Below are 22,324 nucleotides of genomic sequence, written 5' to 3'. Positions count from 1 at the left end.
GACTTTCCACGAGATTTCCCCTACGTAGTTCACGTGATAGTTGTTATTATTAACAGGTAATTTGTAAGGGTAAACAGCCTGTTACACCTGATCAACAGGTAAAAAAGTACAAGTAGACCAATTACATACACATAGCTATAGCTACCATAGATATTAGAGCCTATATCTATGATTTTGATAGTAGAGGTGCTTGTCAAATAGTTCTTGATTCGTACTGTTGTGTAATGGGTTGAACACAGCCAACAACGAAGCGTAATGGATACTTCACTTTTCATACGATAATTGATATAGCTAACTGTGGCGCGCGGCATCATTTCTTTCGGAAGTGTCTCGGTGTGCAGAGGTGCTTTATGAACAGCTCTTGATACGAAAATGCTGCGTAACGGTTAAATATAGCTGACAATGAAGCGTAATGGATACTTTACTTTTCAGACGATAATTGGGGCGTGCGGCGCCATTTCAGATGCGGTATGCGTGGGTTCACCAGTCATAATAATTAGCTATTTATAAAAAAAATTTAACAAACAAGTACAAAGAAAAATTTGGAATTTTCAACTAGAGTAGGGACCATAGCACATCGATAAAAAGTACTGAAACAAGCTGGAGTAGTACACGATATTTAAATTACAGTAAAACAATAAGAAATGTTATATCCCTACTGTGTATTCCCATTATATATGCATGGTATCTTGAGCACAGTAGGAATATAACACTTCTTATTGTTTTAATGTGATTATACAATTTAATATCGTGTACTACTCCAGCTTGTTTCAGTACTTTTTATCAATGTGCTACGGTCCCTACTCTAGTTGAAAATTCCAATTTTTTCTTTGTACTTGTAGTGTTAGATGAATACTGCATGGTCAATCAATTTCTTAAAATCATCAACTGATGCTGCACATACTACTTCTTATAGTTGTCAATCTGGATTCTGGTGGTATGCATGTGTACTTTAATATCAGGGCTGGGGGAAGTGCCCAGGCAGCCCAGGCAAGAGCCTGACCAATATTTTACTATAACAGTAAGTTATCCATGAAAAGTTACCAAGTTATTTTGATAGCTTTGCCTGACCAATAATTTGATCCTTCCCCCAGCCCTGAATATAGTATAAACTGTCAAGAATTGTTCGTGCACTGCTAAACTAGGTTATTTTTGTGTGATAAACACGCTTGAGGAAGGGTCTGAGGGACGAGATTAATGTTTTAACAGCAGTTGATGGCCGGGAAAAGAACTGCGAGAAGAACTACTGTGATGGTAGGGAAAATTCCACCCTTATAGCTCTGCCTAGGGGAATTAACTAGCATTTTCTACAGCTACTGTATTATGCAGCTGATAGTCCGGGCCACCAGAATAAAGGTGACTGTGGTAGCTAGTAAGGCTCAATCCTACACAGTAAAAACGATTTTGTCATATTAACAAATCTCATGTTATCTCAGATGCAAAAACGAGCAAACATGGTATAAAAATAGTGTTTTGCATCTCTATTAGCATAAAAATTGTCACGTCCTGTGACACTGATAGCATACTCAAACATATTATGGAGGTACACTGGAGCTGACTTATGCAGTATTTTATAAATTTGCATAATAGTATGAAACTTTCGTCATTCAGTTAGAGAATATCTTTAGATGAATCAGTACATGAAGAAATATACTTGGAATGAAATCTTTCAAGTATTATTCTGCTAAACAGGCAAAGGTGTCTGGGGGCTTGCTCCCTCAGGAAAGTATAAGTACTGCTACTTTTTAGTTTTAACTGCTTCATCAGGTATAAAAATTTGTTTAATTTCAGTCAAAAGGTGATGATCGAGGCTCTGGTCTTATGCACTAGCTGGTTGCATCTATACTGCACTGTGACACCCTTGAGGGGTATATAGTACTGGCATTGCATATCCATAACTATTCCATCTCCCTGAGTCTTGATGATTGATCATGAGTCCTCTATTCCTTTCTCTGCAGCTCCAATCCTGAAGCTGTGACCACAGTATTAAAAAAATAATAACAATTAAGAGTCCATATTGTACTCTTATTAAGGACTCTTGATAATAGTGACTATAATATGTATCTTTAGCTGTGTATATAACAACTGCATGTGATAATTATGCACTTGCAAGCTCACTTTTGAGCATAAGGTCTCTGAAGCATGTAGATATGAGATACAGTAATTATCACATGCAGTAAAGATAGATTTACTCTAATAGAACAGTCATACTACACTGTTAATTCATACTTCTGAATTACGGTGTTATGAAACAGTCATTAGAATGTATGGCTTTTATAACACTGTCAGACAAGATGACAGGTGCATCTTTGACTCTCCAAGATAATATTCTGCATTGCTCATTTTTAAATATCATCTAAAAATTATCTTTTTCACCAATTTGTAGAGCCTATCACTGACAAAAATAAGTGATATCCATCCCAAAAACACCTTCGCTGTAAAAAAAGGTGCATCCAAGAAACTACAAATACCCGGAATTAACCCAATGTAAAACAAAAAAAAAACAGCTCAGCTGAAGAGAAAAATAACTGGTAACTTAAAGAGCTGATATCTGGAGCGGCCAAGAATACAACTAACTACAACTACCAAAGTTTTAATCCATGCAACAACACCTGGCTGTAAAGCAGGTGCTTATACAATTATACATGAAAGTAAAACTAACTGGCAACTGAAACAGCTGATATCTGAAGTGGCCAAGAATGAATGTTCATATACAACTAATTCAAAATTTTAACATTGAACCTTTATCATTCAGCTGTGTTCTAAATTCACTCTTGCTGCATCCTTAAGTAATTTCTTTTAATTCTATAATTGGCTGGTAATTTGGCCACCTTTTTTAATAGTTAGTATATAGAACAAAAAAGGTGGCCAAATTACCAGCCAATTATAGAATTAAAAGAGATTACTTAAGGATGCAGCAAGAGTGAATTTAGAGCACAGCTGAATGATAAAGGTTCAATGTTAAAATTTTGAATTAGTTGTATATGAGCATTCATTCTTGGCCACTTCAGATATCAGCTGTTTCAGTTGCCAGTTAGTTTTACTTTCATGTAATTGTATAAGCACCTGCTTTACAGCCAAGGTGTTGTTGTATGGATTAAAACTTTGGTAGTTGTAGTTAGTTGTATTCTTGTCCGCTCCAGATATCAGCTCTTTAAGTTACCAGTTATTTTTCTCTTCAGCTGAGCTGTTTTTTTTAAAATTTTTTTTACATTGGGTTAATTCCGGGTATTTGTAGTTTCTTGGACGCACATTTTTTTACAGCGAAGGTGTTTTTGGGGTGGATATGGTTTACTTGATTTTCCTTAAATCTCTAGGTAATGTTGCCGGATCAAGAGAATGACAGGACATGGACAATTTCAATTGTATTTTTAGGCATTATGATAAGCACAACATGAGAGCTACTTTATGGTTTTTCCTGATAGGCAAAAAAAGCCTATCAGGTTTTTTCCAGTGGCTGTCTTGGGATGGACACTCCAAAATTTTTCTTTATTGTTATTTCGGCTAAGCCCCCACTCACCCACATTGTATTCACTTGAGATTTTTCTGGTTGATTATGTGCAAATTGTTTGTATAGTTGTTATGTGTAGTGTATGTTGGAAATCAATAACACTTCTTCCTCCCTTAAGTCGGATCATCATAAGATATCCTTTAAAATTAAACAAACCAATCCGAATCATCACTAAAGAAGAGAACCATTCTATATCTATGACTACTCCAGAGGTGACTATGAAAGCCTAAATATGTAATTTTATGTAACACTGACTTTTCAGTCTGTTACCATTCCAGTGATGTTGAATACACCTGGTCATTCATAAAGTCTGTTGTACTTTCTTCTATATATAGAGCTATGTGTTCCCATGATCAAACTTGGCCCAAATCAACAACCAAGAAGGTTCACACCAACTTTGAGACATCATATCAAATGTGTGCGCACTTTAAGGAAAAGTATCTTTGATCACCCACTGATAACAATAAGACTACACACAGCAGACTTGACCTTCCAGACCACAACTTGATACCAAAGACATAATTTTTGTCACTGAGCAAGACAAAAAAATTAACGCATAAAGCTAATAGCATTTTTTTTAAATTGTTAATTTAAAAATGAAATAGAGATCTAGCTATGCAATAAAAAGTAGTGAAACAAGAGATGAATGATGGTATTACAGCATAGCTCAGTGGGAAAGTCCCCTACTTTGGCATTGAGCAAAATTATAGTTAATGTGCCAAAGTAGGGTCTTTCCCATCAAGCTATGCTGTAATACCATCACTCATCTCTTATTTCACTACTTTTTATTGCATACGTAGCTAGATCCCTACTTCATTTTTAAATTAACAATTGGTAAAAAATACTAGTTTGCTTATTTTTTGCTGTAGCACAGCTAGTTACAGTGTAACTTGTGTGCTAGCTATTAAGTTCCTGTAGAGCTTATTTAAGTATGTACTGAGCCAAAATTGGAAGCACATAGGCCCGTAGTAGCGTGCATAGCTTACCTTTGATCGTAGTAGCAGTGGCACTCAGATCTATGACCTGTCTCAGTATGATAGTCTGCATTCTACCGCCAGGGCCGGAAGTTGTTCGAACGAACAGGCCCTTTCAGTTATCTGGAGCTTAGCCTCAAATAACAGGATGAAGTAATACAATATCCACCCGAGTACTCTTGTGAGTACTATCCAATCACTCGCTGATTTCACCGTCTGACCACGGCACTGAGTGGCTGAGTCAGTATGCTCAGAGGAACAAGCCGTTGAGTATCAGTCTGTCTATTAAGTTGCAGTCCAGGCGTTAGCAAAAGTTGAAGTGACAACTCAGCAGCCTTAATGTTTTACGTGCAACACTTGAAATTATAAGTGCCCTGCTCTTCAGCAGCATAAGCACTTTCTGAAATAATTTTGTGGCGTCTACAGAAAAGTGTTGATACAGAAAATTAATGCCTCAGTATGGTTTCGATGCTTGAAGAAGAAGAAGACAACCAACCTGATTGAAGATAAAAGGAATGACAAGGTGCACAGGACGTACACTCATTAGAACCCCAAATGGCACATTCCACCGGTGAGTTTTTGTTGTGGCATAAAATGGTGACTGTGCGCTACTTCATTTGGGCTCTAGGCTTGTGACTGTGGTCAGTGAGTGAGTGAGTGAGACAAAATTTCAAGTTTTGGAAATTTAAAAAAATTTCTATATCCAATCACCGTTAAGTGTTTTCTTGTTGTATTTCATGTTAGATGGACTAATATTATTCCGTAAAGGTAATTTTCGTGGTGTAAGATGTCTGTAGGATGATTTTTAAAGGCAGTATTTTAGGCAGCATGCATCATTTTTGGAGGGATCCCTACTTAAACAGTACTACTGTACTGTTTGATAGTTTCATACAAGCCACCTTTGGTTATTACAACAGTTATTGTGTGTATTGCATCATAGCTTGGGCAAAACCAAAGAATGTAGTTTGGTTCAAGTAGGCAGGTACTTGTCGGTTTTGCAACCTCAATAGGGTATGGCTTCTAGGCACCATTAAAACCATCAGTGAACATATTGAGTAAAGGCCATTGTCTGGCAGGTGAGAATGCGCCTCAAACTTCTTATTATATACTGGATTGTCCCTTGGAATGCACAAACTAAGCTGTATTGTGGGTTGCATTAGAATTACTTCTGACCCATTATTAAATAACAACTGAATAACAAACATTTATGAGAATAGTATGTGATAGCAAGTTCATTGAGTTTACCACACTGATCATGTTCACCTAGCATTGATGCTTACGGCCAAATTTTCACCAAGTTCACCGGCTGTAAATAAATGCTACTGTAGTTAGAGGTGTCTTAAATTTAAGGTAGGGTTCAAAAAGACCGCAAAATAAATCAGCAATTAGCGTAGGTGACGTTATTATTCTATGAGTGCACTTATGGAAATTAACTCACCACTTCCCAGAAAAATGGCAGGTCATAATAGAGCGAAACTACTCCATATGTTTAATGATTGTCCCATGAAGCACAAGAGTGAATGGATCAAACTTTAGAAAATCGCTTATGGTGGCTCTCACAAGAGAGGTGGAGTTCCAAGATTTGTACTGAAAGAAACGTAACTAGCCAAAAAGCTTGTGATAGTAAATCCAAGGCTGTGGAACTATCACAGTCTAAGATATGAGTCAAAAAAATGAGTGGCTCACGCTAACGAGTATGCGAACAAGGGGAAGGAGAAGAATATGACGTTTTCGCCAAAATTTAATGCACTGTTACTAAAATATAACAGGGATTACTTACTTAGTAATATGCGTACATAACAATATACCAAAAATTTTGTTGTATCGCGAGGTTTATTTTACAAAAGAATAATTTTAAAGGTAGGTTTTAAGTGTGCATTCTAATAGAGTTAGTCGTTTGTGTAAATAACTCATGGTAGTCATGTGCCCTACTTTCCTTGGCTGCGTGACTCACTACTGTGAGTCTTGATGTATGCAAATCTAAATATTGCAAACAAACTACATTATAACTGTGAATTATATTATATATATATAAACACCAATGCAAGAACCATACAATCCTATATTCATTCCTTGAAATTTCCTTCTGTTTAACTTTTTCTTGGTGAGACAATGAAGTGGTTAGCTATCAGCCATCTATTTAGGATGGCAGCAGTCCTAAAATATGATACTGAGATTTAAGCACTAGAATAAGTTTTGAGTAACATTTGCAACTAATTTGAAGGTGTACATTTATATTCATGTACTGTAATGTACCTGTATAAATTTTAGCTCATGATATTATAAATGTGTTTATCTATAGACCTGTATAGACTTGTGTTTACCTTACTATGTTACCCATGGATCTGAAAGGAAGTTATTATATAATGTTGGCTGCACTTATAACAGTGGTAATTGTGTTGTATGCATTCTCAAGTTCTCCTCATGCAACCAATTTCATTAGTGATTTGACAGTTGGTAGTAATGCAACCATGACTGGAATAAACAGGATGATTCCTAACGATGATGAATTTGAAGTATTTGAATTCAATTCTTCTAAGGGTAAAGAGAGGGTAAACCTCACGCCAGGGCTTATGAAAGACCTCAACATATGTAAACACACGGCACTGAATATGAATAAAATTGTCTACAAAAGCTATGAGTACAGACAAAATATCTTGAAGACTCTGGTACCACCTTCAGAACAGTTTTTTGCAGATTTTAAAAACCCATGTTGGTATGCCAATTATACCTTTCCTAAGGAGTTTAACTTTTTGTATTGCACTATACGACAGAAGCTACCTTTAAGTAGTGACCTAGAATTGCTTAAACATGTTTATGCAGAAACAGAGGGTGAGCCAGTCAAAACACTGCAATGTTTACCATACTTCTATCTTGTTGGATTCTCAAAGTGTGGTACAACTGCACTTACGTCATACATCAGACAACATCCAGAATATATTCACCCTTGCCAAAAAGAACCACACTGGTGGTCTTTTTACAAAATATTTGATGAAAAGGATAGGGATACAGCTTCTTTGTTATACTATCTCAAGTGTTTTGATGATGCTGCTCAAAAGATAAAGAGTTCTCCAAGAACATTTATTACAGGTGATGAAAGCAGTACCATTATATGGAATAGGCCTACTTATGTGCACCACAAGGAAGACCGTATTGCTTGTGAAACACCTTTGCTTATTGAATCAATACAACCAGGTACTAAGCATATTGTTGCAATTCGTAACCCACCTGATCAAGTGTACTCAGGATTTTATTATATTTGTGGTGAGAAAATTGCAATGAAATACCTTAACCCACAAACATTTCACACATTCGTAGAAAACAGTTTAAAATATTGGAAATCTTGTATACAAAACTATTCCACAGTGGAATGTTTGTACAATAAATATTCTGATCTTGAAGCTCCTCCATGTGAATCATTCATTACCTTCATTCATCCTTACATCATGGTATCCATCTGGCTTCAAGTAATTCCAAGAGAGAGGATACTGTTTGTGAAATCTGAGGAACTTAGAGAAAATACTACTGATGTTATGAGAGACCTTTACAAATTTTTAGAATTATCACCTCTCACCAATGCCCAGTTAGCAAAGGTGGTGAGTAATCAACACATCAATGAATTATCAATTAAAAAACCTCCAATGCTACCATCAAGAAGAGAGTTACTACAAGAATTCTTCGAACCATTCAATTTGAAACTAGCACAGTTACTAAATGATGACAAATTCTTATGGAAAGATGCTTAATGTTAATTTTAACTTAGTTGTGTGACATATATATGCGACCAAGTCTAACAAAACCATCTTATAGTCTGAAAATGAATATTATGTTGGCTTAATAATTGTGTATCTCCTTTTCTGCTGTGGTGGATCTGAGGGGACACAGGGGGCACTTGCCCCCAAAACAAACAAACAAAACAAAAAATGTTGACCAAGATTGAGATACTCTAATAGAGCAGTCAGTCAAATATTCTAATAGAACAATCAATGCATGCAACACCATTAAGAGTCCTCAAGAGTATGTAGCTGAGAGTATATATGAAAAACTTGCATCTGCAGCACCATCCCATGGACACATTTAGCCAGTAATAATAGCCAGCTAAGAATTTTGCAAATAAAAATATGCCATTCTAAAGAACAATTGACTCATAACTAAAAATAAATGCCTGAACTCAAGACTTGACTGAACTATATTATTATGAGATCGGATTTGCAAAAAGGGGTCTTATAACCTTTCCGATTGTATGTACTTGGCAACCCATAACTTGACTTGTGAGTACGGTACCAGCCTGACATTTGGTCACTTTACACTCCAAACATAGCAATATTCCCAGATCTAACAATAGGTTAAACACGTGATGAGTTATGACTTATCAAACTTGGAAATTTAGAAAGGCTATATGGCCCATTTTTGCAGATCTGATGATCCCTACAACTCTTGATCAATGCAGACCACATTTACATGATTGTGCATAAAACTTCTCAGTCCTGAAACACATAGAGTATCTTAGGTGTGCCCCCCAGACCCCCTGCTGCCTACTACCCTGGTGCACCCTTCCATTGCCAAATGCTGGATCTGCCCCTATTGAGATTATATTATATAAGCTATAACAATTCTGTATATACAAACAATTCTGTAAAGTGAATTCAAGGGGTTTTTACACAAGCAATAAAAATATTACTTAGGTATATATCACCATCTATTAAACTTCAAAATATAAGGCAGGCATAGTCAGAATTTGATGGGCTTATTGGGATATAAGACTAGTTTTGTCAGACTGAGTCACATATGTATATAAAGTGTTGTGATTTGTATTACATGATGAACAAGATTAAGAGTATGTTTGCATGTTAACATGATTGTTTGTTGGGTATTTGTTTGTTTATATTATTTTATATACTTCTGTTCAACCTTCACCTGGTACCATAGACGAATTCTTGTATTGCCTAAGTTTTTAAGATCATGTATGACTAGCAGCTGGACCAAACATTAAGACAATCATATAATTTTACAATGTATTATTTGGGGTTGTACAGTTGCATCCTCCTGTGTCGTATCAGCCATATGGCTGTCTTACACAGTAATTAATGCAAATCCAAATCTTCAGGTGTTGCCAATAATACATTGTTGCATACAGTTCTACAGTATAATATGCATCTCCTGTATGTTGTACAGTATTGTGTTACACATTATTATGCCATTGCTACACCATTGATGTACCAGCACTCAGCTACCAGTAGTTTTGCATGTCCAGGCCATTGGGCCTGGCAGGCAATTGTGGGGAGAAGGCACAGTTTTCAGGTGAGTATTTGATAATCATAGCTCTCAAGTTGCATGAAGCCTTTCAGTGCCAGGATCAAATGAGATCATGCGATCACTTGCATGTACTTTGAGACGAAACTATATAAACACTGCCATAATTACATTCCATGCAACCAGAAAGAGATAACAAACACAACATACACAAAATGTACCCTTAGGTAGATAATTGCTATGTGGTTGTGCTTGCTGCTGTCCATTTATCCGCATTCCTTAAACTATATTATTGTGTCTGTATGAAGTTACAGTCTACAATGCTACCACACACTGCAGCTGGAATTATACTTGTTCTTGTTGGCATATCCATTATATTTTTTGGTATTAGATTTTTGTCCTATTGAAGGCACTGCCATCGTGATCAGCTGCATGCAACTGTCTGTTCTCCAAAATTTAATTTCATCTTGTAGTGTATCTATGGCATCATGTGATCATTTTAGGTCATATGGCCCAGCTCATATTTAAATTAACTCAGATAACAGTTGCCAGTGATAGACAGTTGAATTATTCTGCTTCTTTTATCATTAAGGCTTGCTCTTGACAACTCCAGCAGCCATGTCTTAATCCAGTACCCTGATCCATCCTTGTTAAAGAACTGGTATTACATGTGGAGAATGACACAAAGTTTGTAGAGATACTAAATTTTATGGACTGTTTAATGGATGTTTAAGTTTCATTGCTTGCAGGCATGAGATTCACAATAATATGTGAGCACACATGCCCTAGTAGATTGTCCCATTGGTGGTTGTACTTGGTTGCATGTGCCCAGGGCCTAGTAATAATAATAATAATAAAAGTTCTGAATAAATAACTCAAATACAGTCTTTGCTATACCGTGTGTTTGAATACTGTTTTACTGTTCAACTAATCAACTGATGTATACAACGTATTAACTATTATAGCCACTCAAATATAGCCACTCATATGAATTCAAATATAAAACTGAGCATGCATTAAACACTATAATATGTAACTGAATTTGACAAAACCAGGCTTTCACACATTATAGGACCATAACTTAATGTATGAGTATGTTATCGCTTTCAGATTTTGAAATGTTATTGTACAATTAGTGTGGGAAAGTTTTAGATCAATAGCACACAAAGTGATCAAGTTACCAGTGGTTAAAATCAAAGAATTGGATGCATGTGGAAGCCTGCTTTTGTAAAATCTGGTCACAATTATGTAATTGATGAACTATTCCCATGATCACCTACATTTTGTGCCTGGTTGTGCCCTCCCCTACATGGATCTGTCCCTCACGCTGTGGTGAAACTGTTTTCGTTATCAATGGAAGCAAAAAAACTGTCCTCTATACAATGAGAGTACATCAGACATGTTCGGCATGTAGTGACTTCCTAACATTTATAGACCCAGGATATACCAGGACCAAAAGTAGAGGATGGCACAAAAGGAGTTACTGGACCCAGAGGAGACCCTGGTGATAGGGGACCAAGAGGATCAATTGTATATACACATCATTGTTTAGTTTCATATCATACAGGAGACACTGGATTACCTGGGCCAAAGGGTAATGATGGCTTACCTGAACCAAGAGGTCTGAAAGGAGAAATGAGACATCAGGGAATGAAAGGACATAAAGGAGAGAATGGTTGTAGTAGTGGATTACCAGGAACAACAGGACTGACTGGTCCTACAGGACAGAAAGGTGTAAAAGGAGAGAGGAGTGGAGGAACTCAGGGGCGGATCCAGAGTCTGGAAAGAGGGGGGGCACCTTGCTGAAAAAAGTTGAAGAGCAAAAAAAAAAAAAAGGTCACAACAATAATAGCTAGTTATCCTTTACCAAATACATTATATTTATATCACGTATGTTATGTAAAATAAAATCCTATTTATAGCTTCCTAAGTAAGCTACACTTCCCCATGAACACTGTGACTGCTTTATTAAAGTGATTGGTGATTGACTGCTCTATTAGAGTATCTCGATCTTATATACATTTTTTAAGGGGGGGCACGTGTCCCCTGTGCCCCCCCCCCCCTAGATCCGCCACTGGAACTGTGTATGTAAGATGGGGACATGACCAGTGTCCATCAACTGCACAATTAGTATTATAGTGGCAGAACTGGTGGATCAAACTGGAATCAAGGTGGTGCTAGCAATCCTCAATGTTTGTCATTGGATCCCATATTCCTAACTCCAATCAGTGGAGCACAACACAGAGGTTTGATGTATGGAGCTGAATACTACACTATACCAACAGTTATAGTCATCTTCACAGCATACACTTCCATGATGTGCCATGTGCAGTTTTTTTATACCACTCAATGTTCAACAGTCTACATGGTCCCTGCTAAATACACTTCCCCCACAGGGAATACTATGGATATTTGATGTCAGAATATCATAATGATCCTCCTTTGCAGTTTACTTGCATAGGTACTGCCTTCAGAACAATGATTGGTTCAGCAGCAAAACATGATGCCTTTTTTTATTGCATGGTCCAGCATTCCACTTTATTGAGGGAAGATGTGGATCACCTCCTTGCTCCCCATATTATGACACCAGAGAATTATCATGTGTAGTTTGTACCAAGTAATGAAGGATACTCTATAAAATTAAAGAAAATTATATGTTATAGCTCACTTTTTGCTATGTAGCTACGTTGGCCAAAGAACTAAAACTGCTAGTGTTATAAACAGTGTGACCATTAGGATATTCAAAAGTGTTTGATTATTTTCAAAGCTACATTTCCTATTAATTATCATCCAAAATGTAATTGTAGATGCAGTCTTCATGGGTGATTAGTATCAGTTTCAGACACAGTATAACAACAAACAAATCAATGAAACAACTAAAGTATATAAAAATACATATATGTTTTATACTTTAAATAAAGTTTATCAACATGAGGTCAAGGCACTATTATAAAGTACATCCAGTGTAGTGTGTGTACAGTATACTAGTACTGATACAATAATTTATCGCTATAGTGCACTGATTCATTATGATTGCTAGTTGCTACGTAGTTAAGGTAGAGTGAGTGTATATATACTAGGAATGCATCACAATAATTATTATTTGGAACATACAGGATATTACATTTGAGTAGGGGTCATGGAAATGAAAAGCATACAATGAAACCAAGGAGGTTGTCTACACCTGCAGCTATTATATACCAGCTGAATGGCATACACACTGTGTCATCCCCATCTATAAATCTGGAGACAAGTCCTTTGTAAGTAACTACTGCCCAGTTTCATATTACTTTGTATACTTTCCAAGATCTTAGAAAGAATTGTATACAATAATCTCCTAGTATTCGTACCTTAAAGAGTCTTTCACAATTTATCAGTTTGGCTTCCTCCCCAGAAGATCTGCCTTACAACAATTACTAATAGTTACAGAAACTCTCCTCATGCTGAAGCTGACACTGTCTATATGGATTTTAGAAAAGCTTTTGACAGTGCATCTCATGACAGCCTTCTACAGAGATTACAGAACATCAGAGTAACAGGTAGCCTGTGGCAATGGCTTACATCTTATAAAGTACCAATCTTAGTGTATCAAAATCAGAAAATGCTGTTCAGATCTATGCAATGTTCTCTCAGGAGTACCACGTAGTGTCCTGGGCCACTAATATTTGTCATTTTTATCAATGATCTTTCATAGTGTATTCACTCTTCAATTCCTTTTCAGTTTGCTGATGATACTAAATGCCTGCAGGTTATCAATTTATCCAATGACATAAACCAACTTCAAGAGGATATTAACAACATCTCACACCGGAGCTGCAACACTAATCTTCTTTTCAATACAGCTAAATTTATTTATCTACGTTTCTGGCCAAGAGCTTCAACTACTCCTTATAACACACAAGGTCAATGGTAAAGAAATTCAAAAATCAATGCACAAAGACCTCGGCATTACTTTTACTGACAACCTCCAATTGCAATGGTCAGAACACTATAAGATCATTGCAGCAAAAGCCTAACAAACCCTGGGACTTCTTATCGTACTTTTAGGGCAAGCAATATCCTAGTGAAAAATAGTTATACATTTCTTTAGTCAGATCTCAGTTGCTTTATTGTTCTCAGCTATGGAGACCACAGTTACTCATACTCACACTGGAATGCATTCAACACAGGGCAATGAAATTCATAATAAATGACTATGAATCACCTTACAAAACTCAACTTGAGCAGCTACAATTGCTACCACTAATATACACATATGAACTCAACAACTTAATGTTTCTAGTAAAGTGCCTTAAACAGCCATTACAGATAGATGGATCATTTTAACATCCATCAGCATAAAATTTGCTACAAGATCCAGAAACCCTTGCAAGTTAGTTCATTCCAAATCACCTTCTTCCATACATCAGCGCTTCTATTTCAGCAGAATTGTCAGGCTGTGGAACCATCTACCTGTAATTGACGCATCCCTTTCAGTTCATCAACTTAAACAACATTAATATAAACTACCTCTGAGAAGAATTCTTAATCAACTTTAATTCTGATTTACCCTGCACCTTTCACACTGTCTGTCCCTGTTATCATTCCAGTTTCAACTAACTTTCACACTTTTAACACAATTAACTCTGATCAATGACTCAACACAATTTACTTGTAATTCAGTCATGTACACACCACATACATATCTGTATACGTAGTTTAATTTGTTTAGACCGTCAATTTTTTATGCTATGAAGTTTTAATTAATAAATAAATAATAAATAAATAATACTTGTGTACACTACTTCAGTCACATAATACAGATTATGTAGCCATGACTGAAGTAGGTAGGGTCCACAATCCAAAAATCAACCATTACACAAAAAACCCTACCATTGTGGAATGTTCAATGCAGTATCCCATTGCTAGATACACTGTGAATCTGGAGGCAACATTGTTGTCTTTATAAAATATGTAGTGTATCACAAGATGCAAAGTTTAACCCAGTCAATGGGAAGCACACCATCTGCAAATGATTTGTTGAATAGAACAGTAACCTTCCTTGGTAAAAACAGAAACAAAATATAATACCTTGGCCTTGATTGAATCATCTGTAACAACCTCACTGTCATGATGAATAGGAAGAATGAGATTGTAACATGGTTGAAATTTATTAATCCAATTTCCTGTCCATGATGAAGATTTTTGGTTACAGAATCAACACATGCCTTGAACTCAAATTTAATAGCAGATCTAGCTTTGTTATGTAGATGATTGTACTTTGCTTTACAGCTGTCAGAACTCAATCAAAATGGTGTTGTCAACGTATTTTAGATCAGAAGATACCACTACCAGTAATATGTTGCCAAATCCTAGAGGCTCGTAAGCAGAAACAGTACCATCCTCTAGAGTTGTTGCTATTAATAATGTAGTAAAGCCACTATAGTGGATACTGTCATAGAAAAAAGGTCCAAAAGGGACAAGTCAACAAGAGCAACTTGTTGACTTAGTATAATAATACTTGATGAATTGTTCTAATTTTTAGAATTTATGTTGACATAACATAACTAGTAGCTTTTCCACAAACAAGTCTAACTTCTAATGCCAAGGCTAAGAAAGCTTATATTTATACTTTTCATCTTATGTTATACTCGCTGTACGAGGTCTTGCAATTATAATAATAATGTTAATCACATTTCAAAGCTTAAATTAAATGCTTAAACTTATGGTAAACATAACACACTATAATCTTGTTCAAACCTTATACCACTTAAAAAAAGAAGTTAACATTTGCATGCACTCAAGAGCATATATTCACTATTAATAAGAATGCTAACCTCTCATTATGAGATAGCATTTTTTGCTCTGAGAGTTCAACTATTGTTGAGTCATCCTGTAGAGTGTTCAGCTGCATTTTAAGTCACCCAGTAGAGAGCTCAGATATATACAAAACACATCTCGCTGCATGTAGAGAGTTCAGCTATACATAACAAGTACTACTATAGTCTCCCTGTAGAGAGTTTAGCTACACTACTAATCTCCCTGTAGCTGAAAATTCAGCTATGTAACAAGTCACTCGCTACGTTACAAGTCCCAAATTCAGCTACATTACAAGAAGTTACCCAGTAGAGAGTTCAGCTACATACATTAAGTCTTGCTGTAGAGAGTAGTACAGCCACATAAGTAACAAGTAGAGTTGAGCTACATTACAAGTCTCCTTGTAGAGAGTTCAGTCCCATGCATTACAAGTTATCCAGTGGAGAGTTCAGCTACATCACAAATCACCCTGTAGGAGAGTTCACTATGCCAAGTCATCCTGTAGAGAGTTCATCTGCATTGCAAGTCACTCAGTAGGGAGTTCAGCTATATTACAAGTCTCCCAGTAGAGCTATAGAGTTCAGCTATACATTACAAATTTCCTGGTAGATAGTTCAGCTATACATTACAAGTCTCCAAGTAGAAGGTTCAGCTACAAATAAGTCATTCTGTAGAGAATTCCATAGGAGTTATGAATAAGAAGTTGCCTTTTGTGCATGACAATGTTTCATTCACAACTACTAGATAAGTCGGTTCAAATTTTTTTTTCTTCCTACAGTAAAGAAAAAACAAGTAAAAGTAGGTCCCAAATTTGGCTTATGGCCGGTTTTGGGTAATTGCAAAAAGGAGTGATATCTATACAAAAACTCAGCTGTGAAAAAGGGTGTGGCCTCCAAAAAAGCCTGGCTGAAGTCAAAGGTGGCGATCAAGAAATTGAATGTCTGCAATGTCAACAATTTTTAGTTTCTGCAATGACACTATAATGTTAATTATTTTTAATGATGAGGATCATTAATGATTGACATTAGTATCATTGCAGACATTTCTTGACAGCAACTGTTGATTTCACTTTCATTTTTACTATTGCTTTGTGATCATTAAAAATGATGGACATTTAGCATCTCTGTAAATAACTTTAAGATTTTATTTGATAATTATTATCTCTAATGATTATTTTCTCTTTGTACATGAGCAGGACCCACAGGTTTATGCCTTTTTTTTCCTGTAATAATACTAATATTAATAATAATAATAATATGTTATTGTAGATTACAACCATCGGAATGGGATTATTGTAGATGTTGCTATTCCAGCTGATATTAATATCATTGATTGCTAAGGAGCTGGCAAAAGTACTGAAGTACCAACAGTTGCGGCTAGAACTTGAGAAACTGTGATCATGTTGTACTCAACTACTACATGCTTTAAATGATTGGGCCTTATCACTCGATGAACGTCTCTCTACTGATGTAGTTTATTTTGATTTCTCAAAAGCATTTGACAGCATCCCACATACTAGACTTTTATTGAAACTTCAAGCATATGGAATTAACGGTGAGCTGGTTCAAAAGTTTTCTTACAGGTCGATGTCAATGTGTTAAAATTAATGGTGTCTTGTCATCTTGGGTACAGGTTTTCAGCGGTGTCCCACAAGGTTCAATACTTGGTCCGTCATTGTTTTCTCTATATGTTAACGAACTGCCGTCACTTGTCTCCAGTCAGTTACTGATGTTTGCAGATGATATAAAGCTCTATCGTACCATCCGTTCTTCTGAAGACTGCCTTGTACTGCAAAATGACATAAATATTTTGCTTGACTGGTCAAAACGTTGATTATTATCTTTTAATATTTTAAAATGCAAGGTCTTACATATTGGCAATGCTCCATACACCGGCAATTATACTATAGCAGGAATCCAGCTGGAGCTATTGGATAACATTCAAGATCTTGGCATACAAATTGACTCAAAATTAAAATTTCACATTCACACAGATATGGTAGTTAAAATGGCCTACCGGATTCTAGGTCTCGTCTGTAAATCATTTGAGTGTAAGGACTCTGATGTCATGGTAAAACACTTGTTAGCCCAATTGTTGAATATAACAATGTCATATGGGGACCTTCTTACACACTTGACATTCAAAAACTTGAAAGAATACAGCATAAAGCAACCAGAATGATTCCATCTATCAACCATTTATCATACTACGACAGATTAAGACATCTAAACATACCATCTTTACAACACTGTAGACGAAGGGGTGATTTGATCTATTTGTACCAAATTCTCAAAGGCAGTTATGATATAGAAAATCATTTTTATTTACCCCATCTACTTCTACTGTAACAAGAGGTCACACAAGGAAATTATTCAAACATCACACTAATTCGTATACAAGATCTAATTTTTATAGTAACATGCAGAGTAATCAATGACTGAAATTCATTACCCCAATCTATTGTTGATTCTCCCTCTGTCAATGATTTTAAAACACTGCTGGACAGACATTACAGTAATTGCTTACTGGATTTTGTATAGTAATTAGAATTGCTAAGTACATAATTTGTTTATGGATGTACAGGCATAAGCCTTTATTCTTAAAATACAAATACAAATAATGACCCCCCGCCCGCATGGAAATAATTTTTGTGGATGAGAAACAAGTAGCTAATCAAGTTTGCTTGGCCTTATATTTCATTTGTAGCTAAGTTCAAGGGTCCGCCACAACTCGTTCACAATCTCGGCGTACTGTGGACTCCTTAACAATCTCATCCAACTAAATCTTTCAACGTCATCCAACATCCAATCGTAAATCTCCGCATACCCGTAATTTTGGTGCAATAACCGTGTACACTAATTAGTTAGCTAGGAGCGCCGCCCGCCTTTCTTTCGTGGTAGCTAACCGATAGAGTTCCTCCCTCTATTATGAATTCTTGGTATAGAGGACTTGCACGCGTGAAGCAACGGTTGCTTGGCGGACATGTTTCGGGACAACTTTCTGTGGCGTGTATTGGGTAGTCTCGTGCCCAGGCCGCTTTTTTTTCTTTTTGTGTGGGGGCGGAGAAAAAAAGGGTCTACATGGTGGATCTCCAATACATTTTTTGTGCAGCCGGATCTACAACTTTTGGGGATCGTTGATTAGTGGTGATGAATAGCAAAGGCCTGTTAACGAAGCAACAATAGGAAATACGGCGCGCGTTTGCTTGGTACGCGCGCCGTATTTCCTATTGTTGCTTCGTGATCCGCCTGCACAAAAAAAATGTATTGGAGATCCACCAGACCCTTTTTTCTCCGCCCCCGCACAAAAAGAAAAAAAAGCGGTCTGGGCACGAGACTATGGTACGTACCATACGCGTATGCCTATACCGTACGCGTATGGTACGGAAAATCGTACCGTACGCGTATGGTATCATTTTTTTTTTCCGGGCTTACGCGTACGGTACGGTATCATACGCGTACGGTACAAAATACGCATATGATGGAGTAGTCATTCGCAATTCCTGCCTCAAAACTGATGGGGCTGCTGGTCCCTCTGGCATTGATGCTGCTGGTTGGCGGCGTATGTGTACTTCCTTCCAGTCTACATCTGCAGATTTTTTTTTTTTTTTTTTTTTTTACCCGGGCTTGATGGACTGCCCTTGCCTACCACCCCCAGCACATAAATGGCCTGTGCTGGACAAACCGGGACTTTCTTAGTCCACGGCAAACTGAGACTCTGCCCGAATCAGCTCCACAATTGGGGGAGTCTTAACATAGTGACCGATGGATGAGCGGGCTCCGCGGATGCATTGTATGGAGGACCGCATGAGAGAAAAAGATAGACAGCACCTTAACCACCCCATGACAACAGAGTAATCATCGCCCCACTTGTTTGAAAGTTGATGAGCCAAGCGTTGATAAAAAACAGAAGCCTCATGAGCCAGACCACCAGAGGCAGACATTACCAGGGGGGTAAAAGAGGCATGCTCCTCCTCACGAATTCTCTGAGCATACGCACGTTTCTTAATGTTCTCGTGCCTCCGATAACAGGAGGCCAGTGATGAGGACGCATTAGAAGCAGCCAGAGGGTTGAACACCCGCACATCCACAAAACATCTTTCACTTCTTCCACCCCAAAAACCATTCATGGCGATGTCAAGACGGGCACCATCTTGGATATTGGCAGAAGCAGGGTAGTCCTGCTGTGAAACCGGCTGGAGCTCTGGTTCAACAGCTACCTGAGAGCATACTTCAGTCAACAGGGTAGCAGTTAGATCTCTGATCTCATTGTGTCGGATAGAAGGTAAGCCACCCTTGGGACAGGATAAAGCATGCTCCACTGAAAAGGAAGTCCCACATGCACAGTGAGCAGGAGTCCGCTGAGGAGACCACCCATAACGTAGTGCCACGGCATCGTGAAACGCGGACTTATGCAGTGCAAAGCCATGTTCCTGTAGGGGCCGGGTGGTAAGCCAGTTAGAGGCCCCTTTGGCTGACATCTGCTGATTGGTGTGATTCCCTTGCCTCTGTTGCTAGACGGATGGCATCCACTTACATAAATCCTCATGGCCTTTCACCCCTTTTGGCTTGCCGCCTTATTGCCCTCGACAAGAATCCAGGCGTTCGTCCCATTGGTATAGGTGAGACGAGTCGTCGGATTATATCCAAAGCTATTCTTTTTATGGTGAAGACTGACATTTTGGAGGCTGCAGGCAACCTCCAACTTTGTGCTGGTCAAGAGGCTGGCTGTGAAGCTGCAGTCCATGCTATGCAAAGCCTTTTCCATTCTTCTAACACCCAGGCTGTGCTTTTGGCCGATGCCTCCAACACTTTCAATTCCTTAAATCGGCATGTTTCTTTACACAATTTACACTTTATCTGCCCTCCACTTGCTGTTACTCTTACCAATGTGTATAGGGAGGCATCCTCTTTATTTATTGAAGGTGAATGTCTACTCTCTGAAGAGGGGACCACTCAGGGTGATCCCTTGGCTATGGCCATGTATGCGCTCTCTACTGTTCCTCTTATACAAAAGTTGGATGGCTTGGCCACTCAAGTATGGTTTGCAGATGATGCTGCTGCTGCCGGGTCTCTTGCTGACCTGCTGGTCTGGTGGAAACAGTTGTCTGGTTTGGGTCCTGGTTATGGGTATTACGTGAATGCTTCCAAGTCCTGGTTGGTCGTTAAAGAAGATTACTATGACACTGCCTGCACTTTATTTGCTGGTACTTCCCTGCGCATTACAACTGAAGGTCGTCCCTACTTGGGAGCTCCTCTTGGTTCCCCTGAATTTAAATCCATCTTTCTTCAGGAAAGGGTATGTCAATGGCGGAATGACGTTATTCAGCTTTCCAATTTTGCCTCCAGTCAGCCACATGCTGCATATTCCGCTATGATTCATGGCCTGTCATCTCGTTGGACCTTTTTAACTAGAACTGTGTGTGATTTGTCCTCTCAACTCGCTCCCCTTGAGGAGGCTATTCGTCTGCACTTGCTGCCGAAGTTATGTCTCCATGCCCCTAATGACTCTGAACGGGCTATGTTTGCTTTGCCAATACGTCAAGGGGGTCTTGGTGTATTTGACCCTTGTAAATCTTCCCAAGACAACTATCAGTTTTCCACATCTGTTACATCCCTCCTAGCATCTGCCATCCTGAATCAGCTTTCTTGCTTTGATTCCTCCATCCTACAACAACAGCGTGCTCTTAAACAAGAAGCTCTATCCATCAAACGTCAGAATCTCTCTCAAAGATTTTCAGAGTTTTTCTCGACTTTGCCCAACAATCTCCAACTGTCCCTGAAACTTGCTGGTGAGAAGGGTGCATCCTCCTGGCTTTCCACTTTGCCTTTGGAATGTCATGGATTTGCTCTCCACAAAGGTGGCTTTTGTGATGCGCTAGCTTTCCGTTATGGTTGGTCTCCTAAGAATCTTCCTGTCAGCTGTGTCTGTGGCAGATCCAACAACATTGAACATGCTCTCAGCTGTCCGAACGGAGCTTTCCGTACCATCCGCCACAATGACATCCGAGATTTGACTGCAGAATTAATGTCAGAGGTTTGTCATGATGTATCTACTGAACCTTCCCTTCAGCCCTTGAGTGGTGAATCTCTCTCCCTACGTACAGCTAACCAAGATGTCGGTGCTCGCTTGGACATCAAGGCTTCTGGATTCTGGGGTTCTCGGTTTGAACCTACTTTTTTTGATGTTAGAATATTTAACCCTTATGCCCCTTCAAACCGTTGTAATCCCTATCGCCAGCATGAAACTTCGAAGCGCCGTCAGTATGAGGAGAGAGTGCGAGAGGTGGAACATGGTAACTTTAGTCCTCTTGTTTTTTCAACTTCTGGAGGCATGGGTGCCTCCACCACTGTGGCTTACAAGCGCCTGGCCTTCCTCCTATCTTGTAAGTGGAAATCACCCTACTGTAGGGTGATGAGCTGGCTTCACTGCCGTCTTGGCTTCTCTTTATTGCACTCTGCCATCATGTGCATAAGGGGTTCTCGCTCCTCCTCTGGTCATCCCTTTAAGGGTCATGTTCCAGCATCAGTTGACCTTGCACTGGGGGAGGGGCGTCTTGGGGCCATTTAAGCCCCATTTCCTTTTTTTTCTATTCTATGTTCTGTAGATTCTGTTTCAGCAGCTCTGTAGGTGTAGGAATAGGCTAAACCCATTTTATAGAACATCTTAGTGTAGAGTAGAATGTGGTGGACGGGAGTGCCAACTTGGGCCGGTTCTTCTTTCTTTAAAAAAAATATATATATATATTGGGTCAGAACGAAGGTAACGAGATTTATTTACTAAGCGCTGA

At 38.2% G+C, this 22,324-nt stretch overlaps 1 protein-coding gene across 2 annotated transcripts in view; it reads left to right on the top strand.

The window, feature by feature from the left end:
* The window catches only part of LOC136263633 (carbohydrate sulfotransferase 15-like), a 181,836-nt gene extending 172,392 nt beyond the window's left edge, over positions 1 to 9,444 (top strand). The window contains exon 2 of one of the 2 annotated variants that reach the window (XM_066058264.1): positions 6,902 to 9,444. In XM_066058264.1, the coding sequence (XP_065914336.1) occupies positions 6,957 to 8,231 (1,275 nt within the window). In that variant the 5' untranslated portion in view covers positions 6,902 to 6,956 and the 3' untranslated portion in view covers positions 8,232 to 9,444. Of the gene's footprint in view, positions 1 to 6,787 lie in introns of both variants that reach the window. The other variant, XM_066058263.1, reaches the window with a different exon arrangement.
* Positions 9,445 to 22,324: the final 12,880 nt, after the last annotated feature.

This window comes from Dysidea avara, chromosome 8, assembly GCF_963678975.1.
Source record: "Dysidea avara chromosome 8, odDysAvar1.4, whole genome shotgun sequence".
NCBI classification, from domain to species: Eukaryota; Metazoa; Porifera; class Demospongiae; order Dictyoceratida; family Dysideidae; genus Dysidea; species Dysidea avara.
This window is presented reverse-complemented; position numbering and strand designations above follow the sequence as displayed.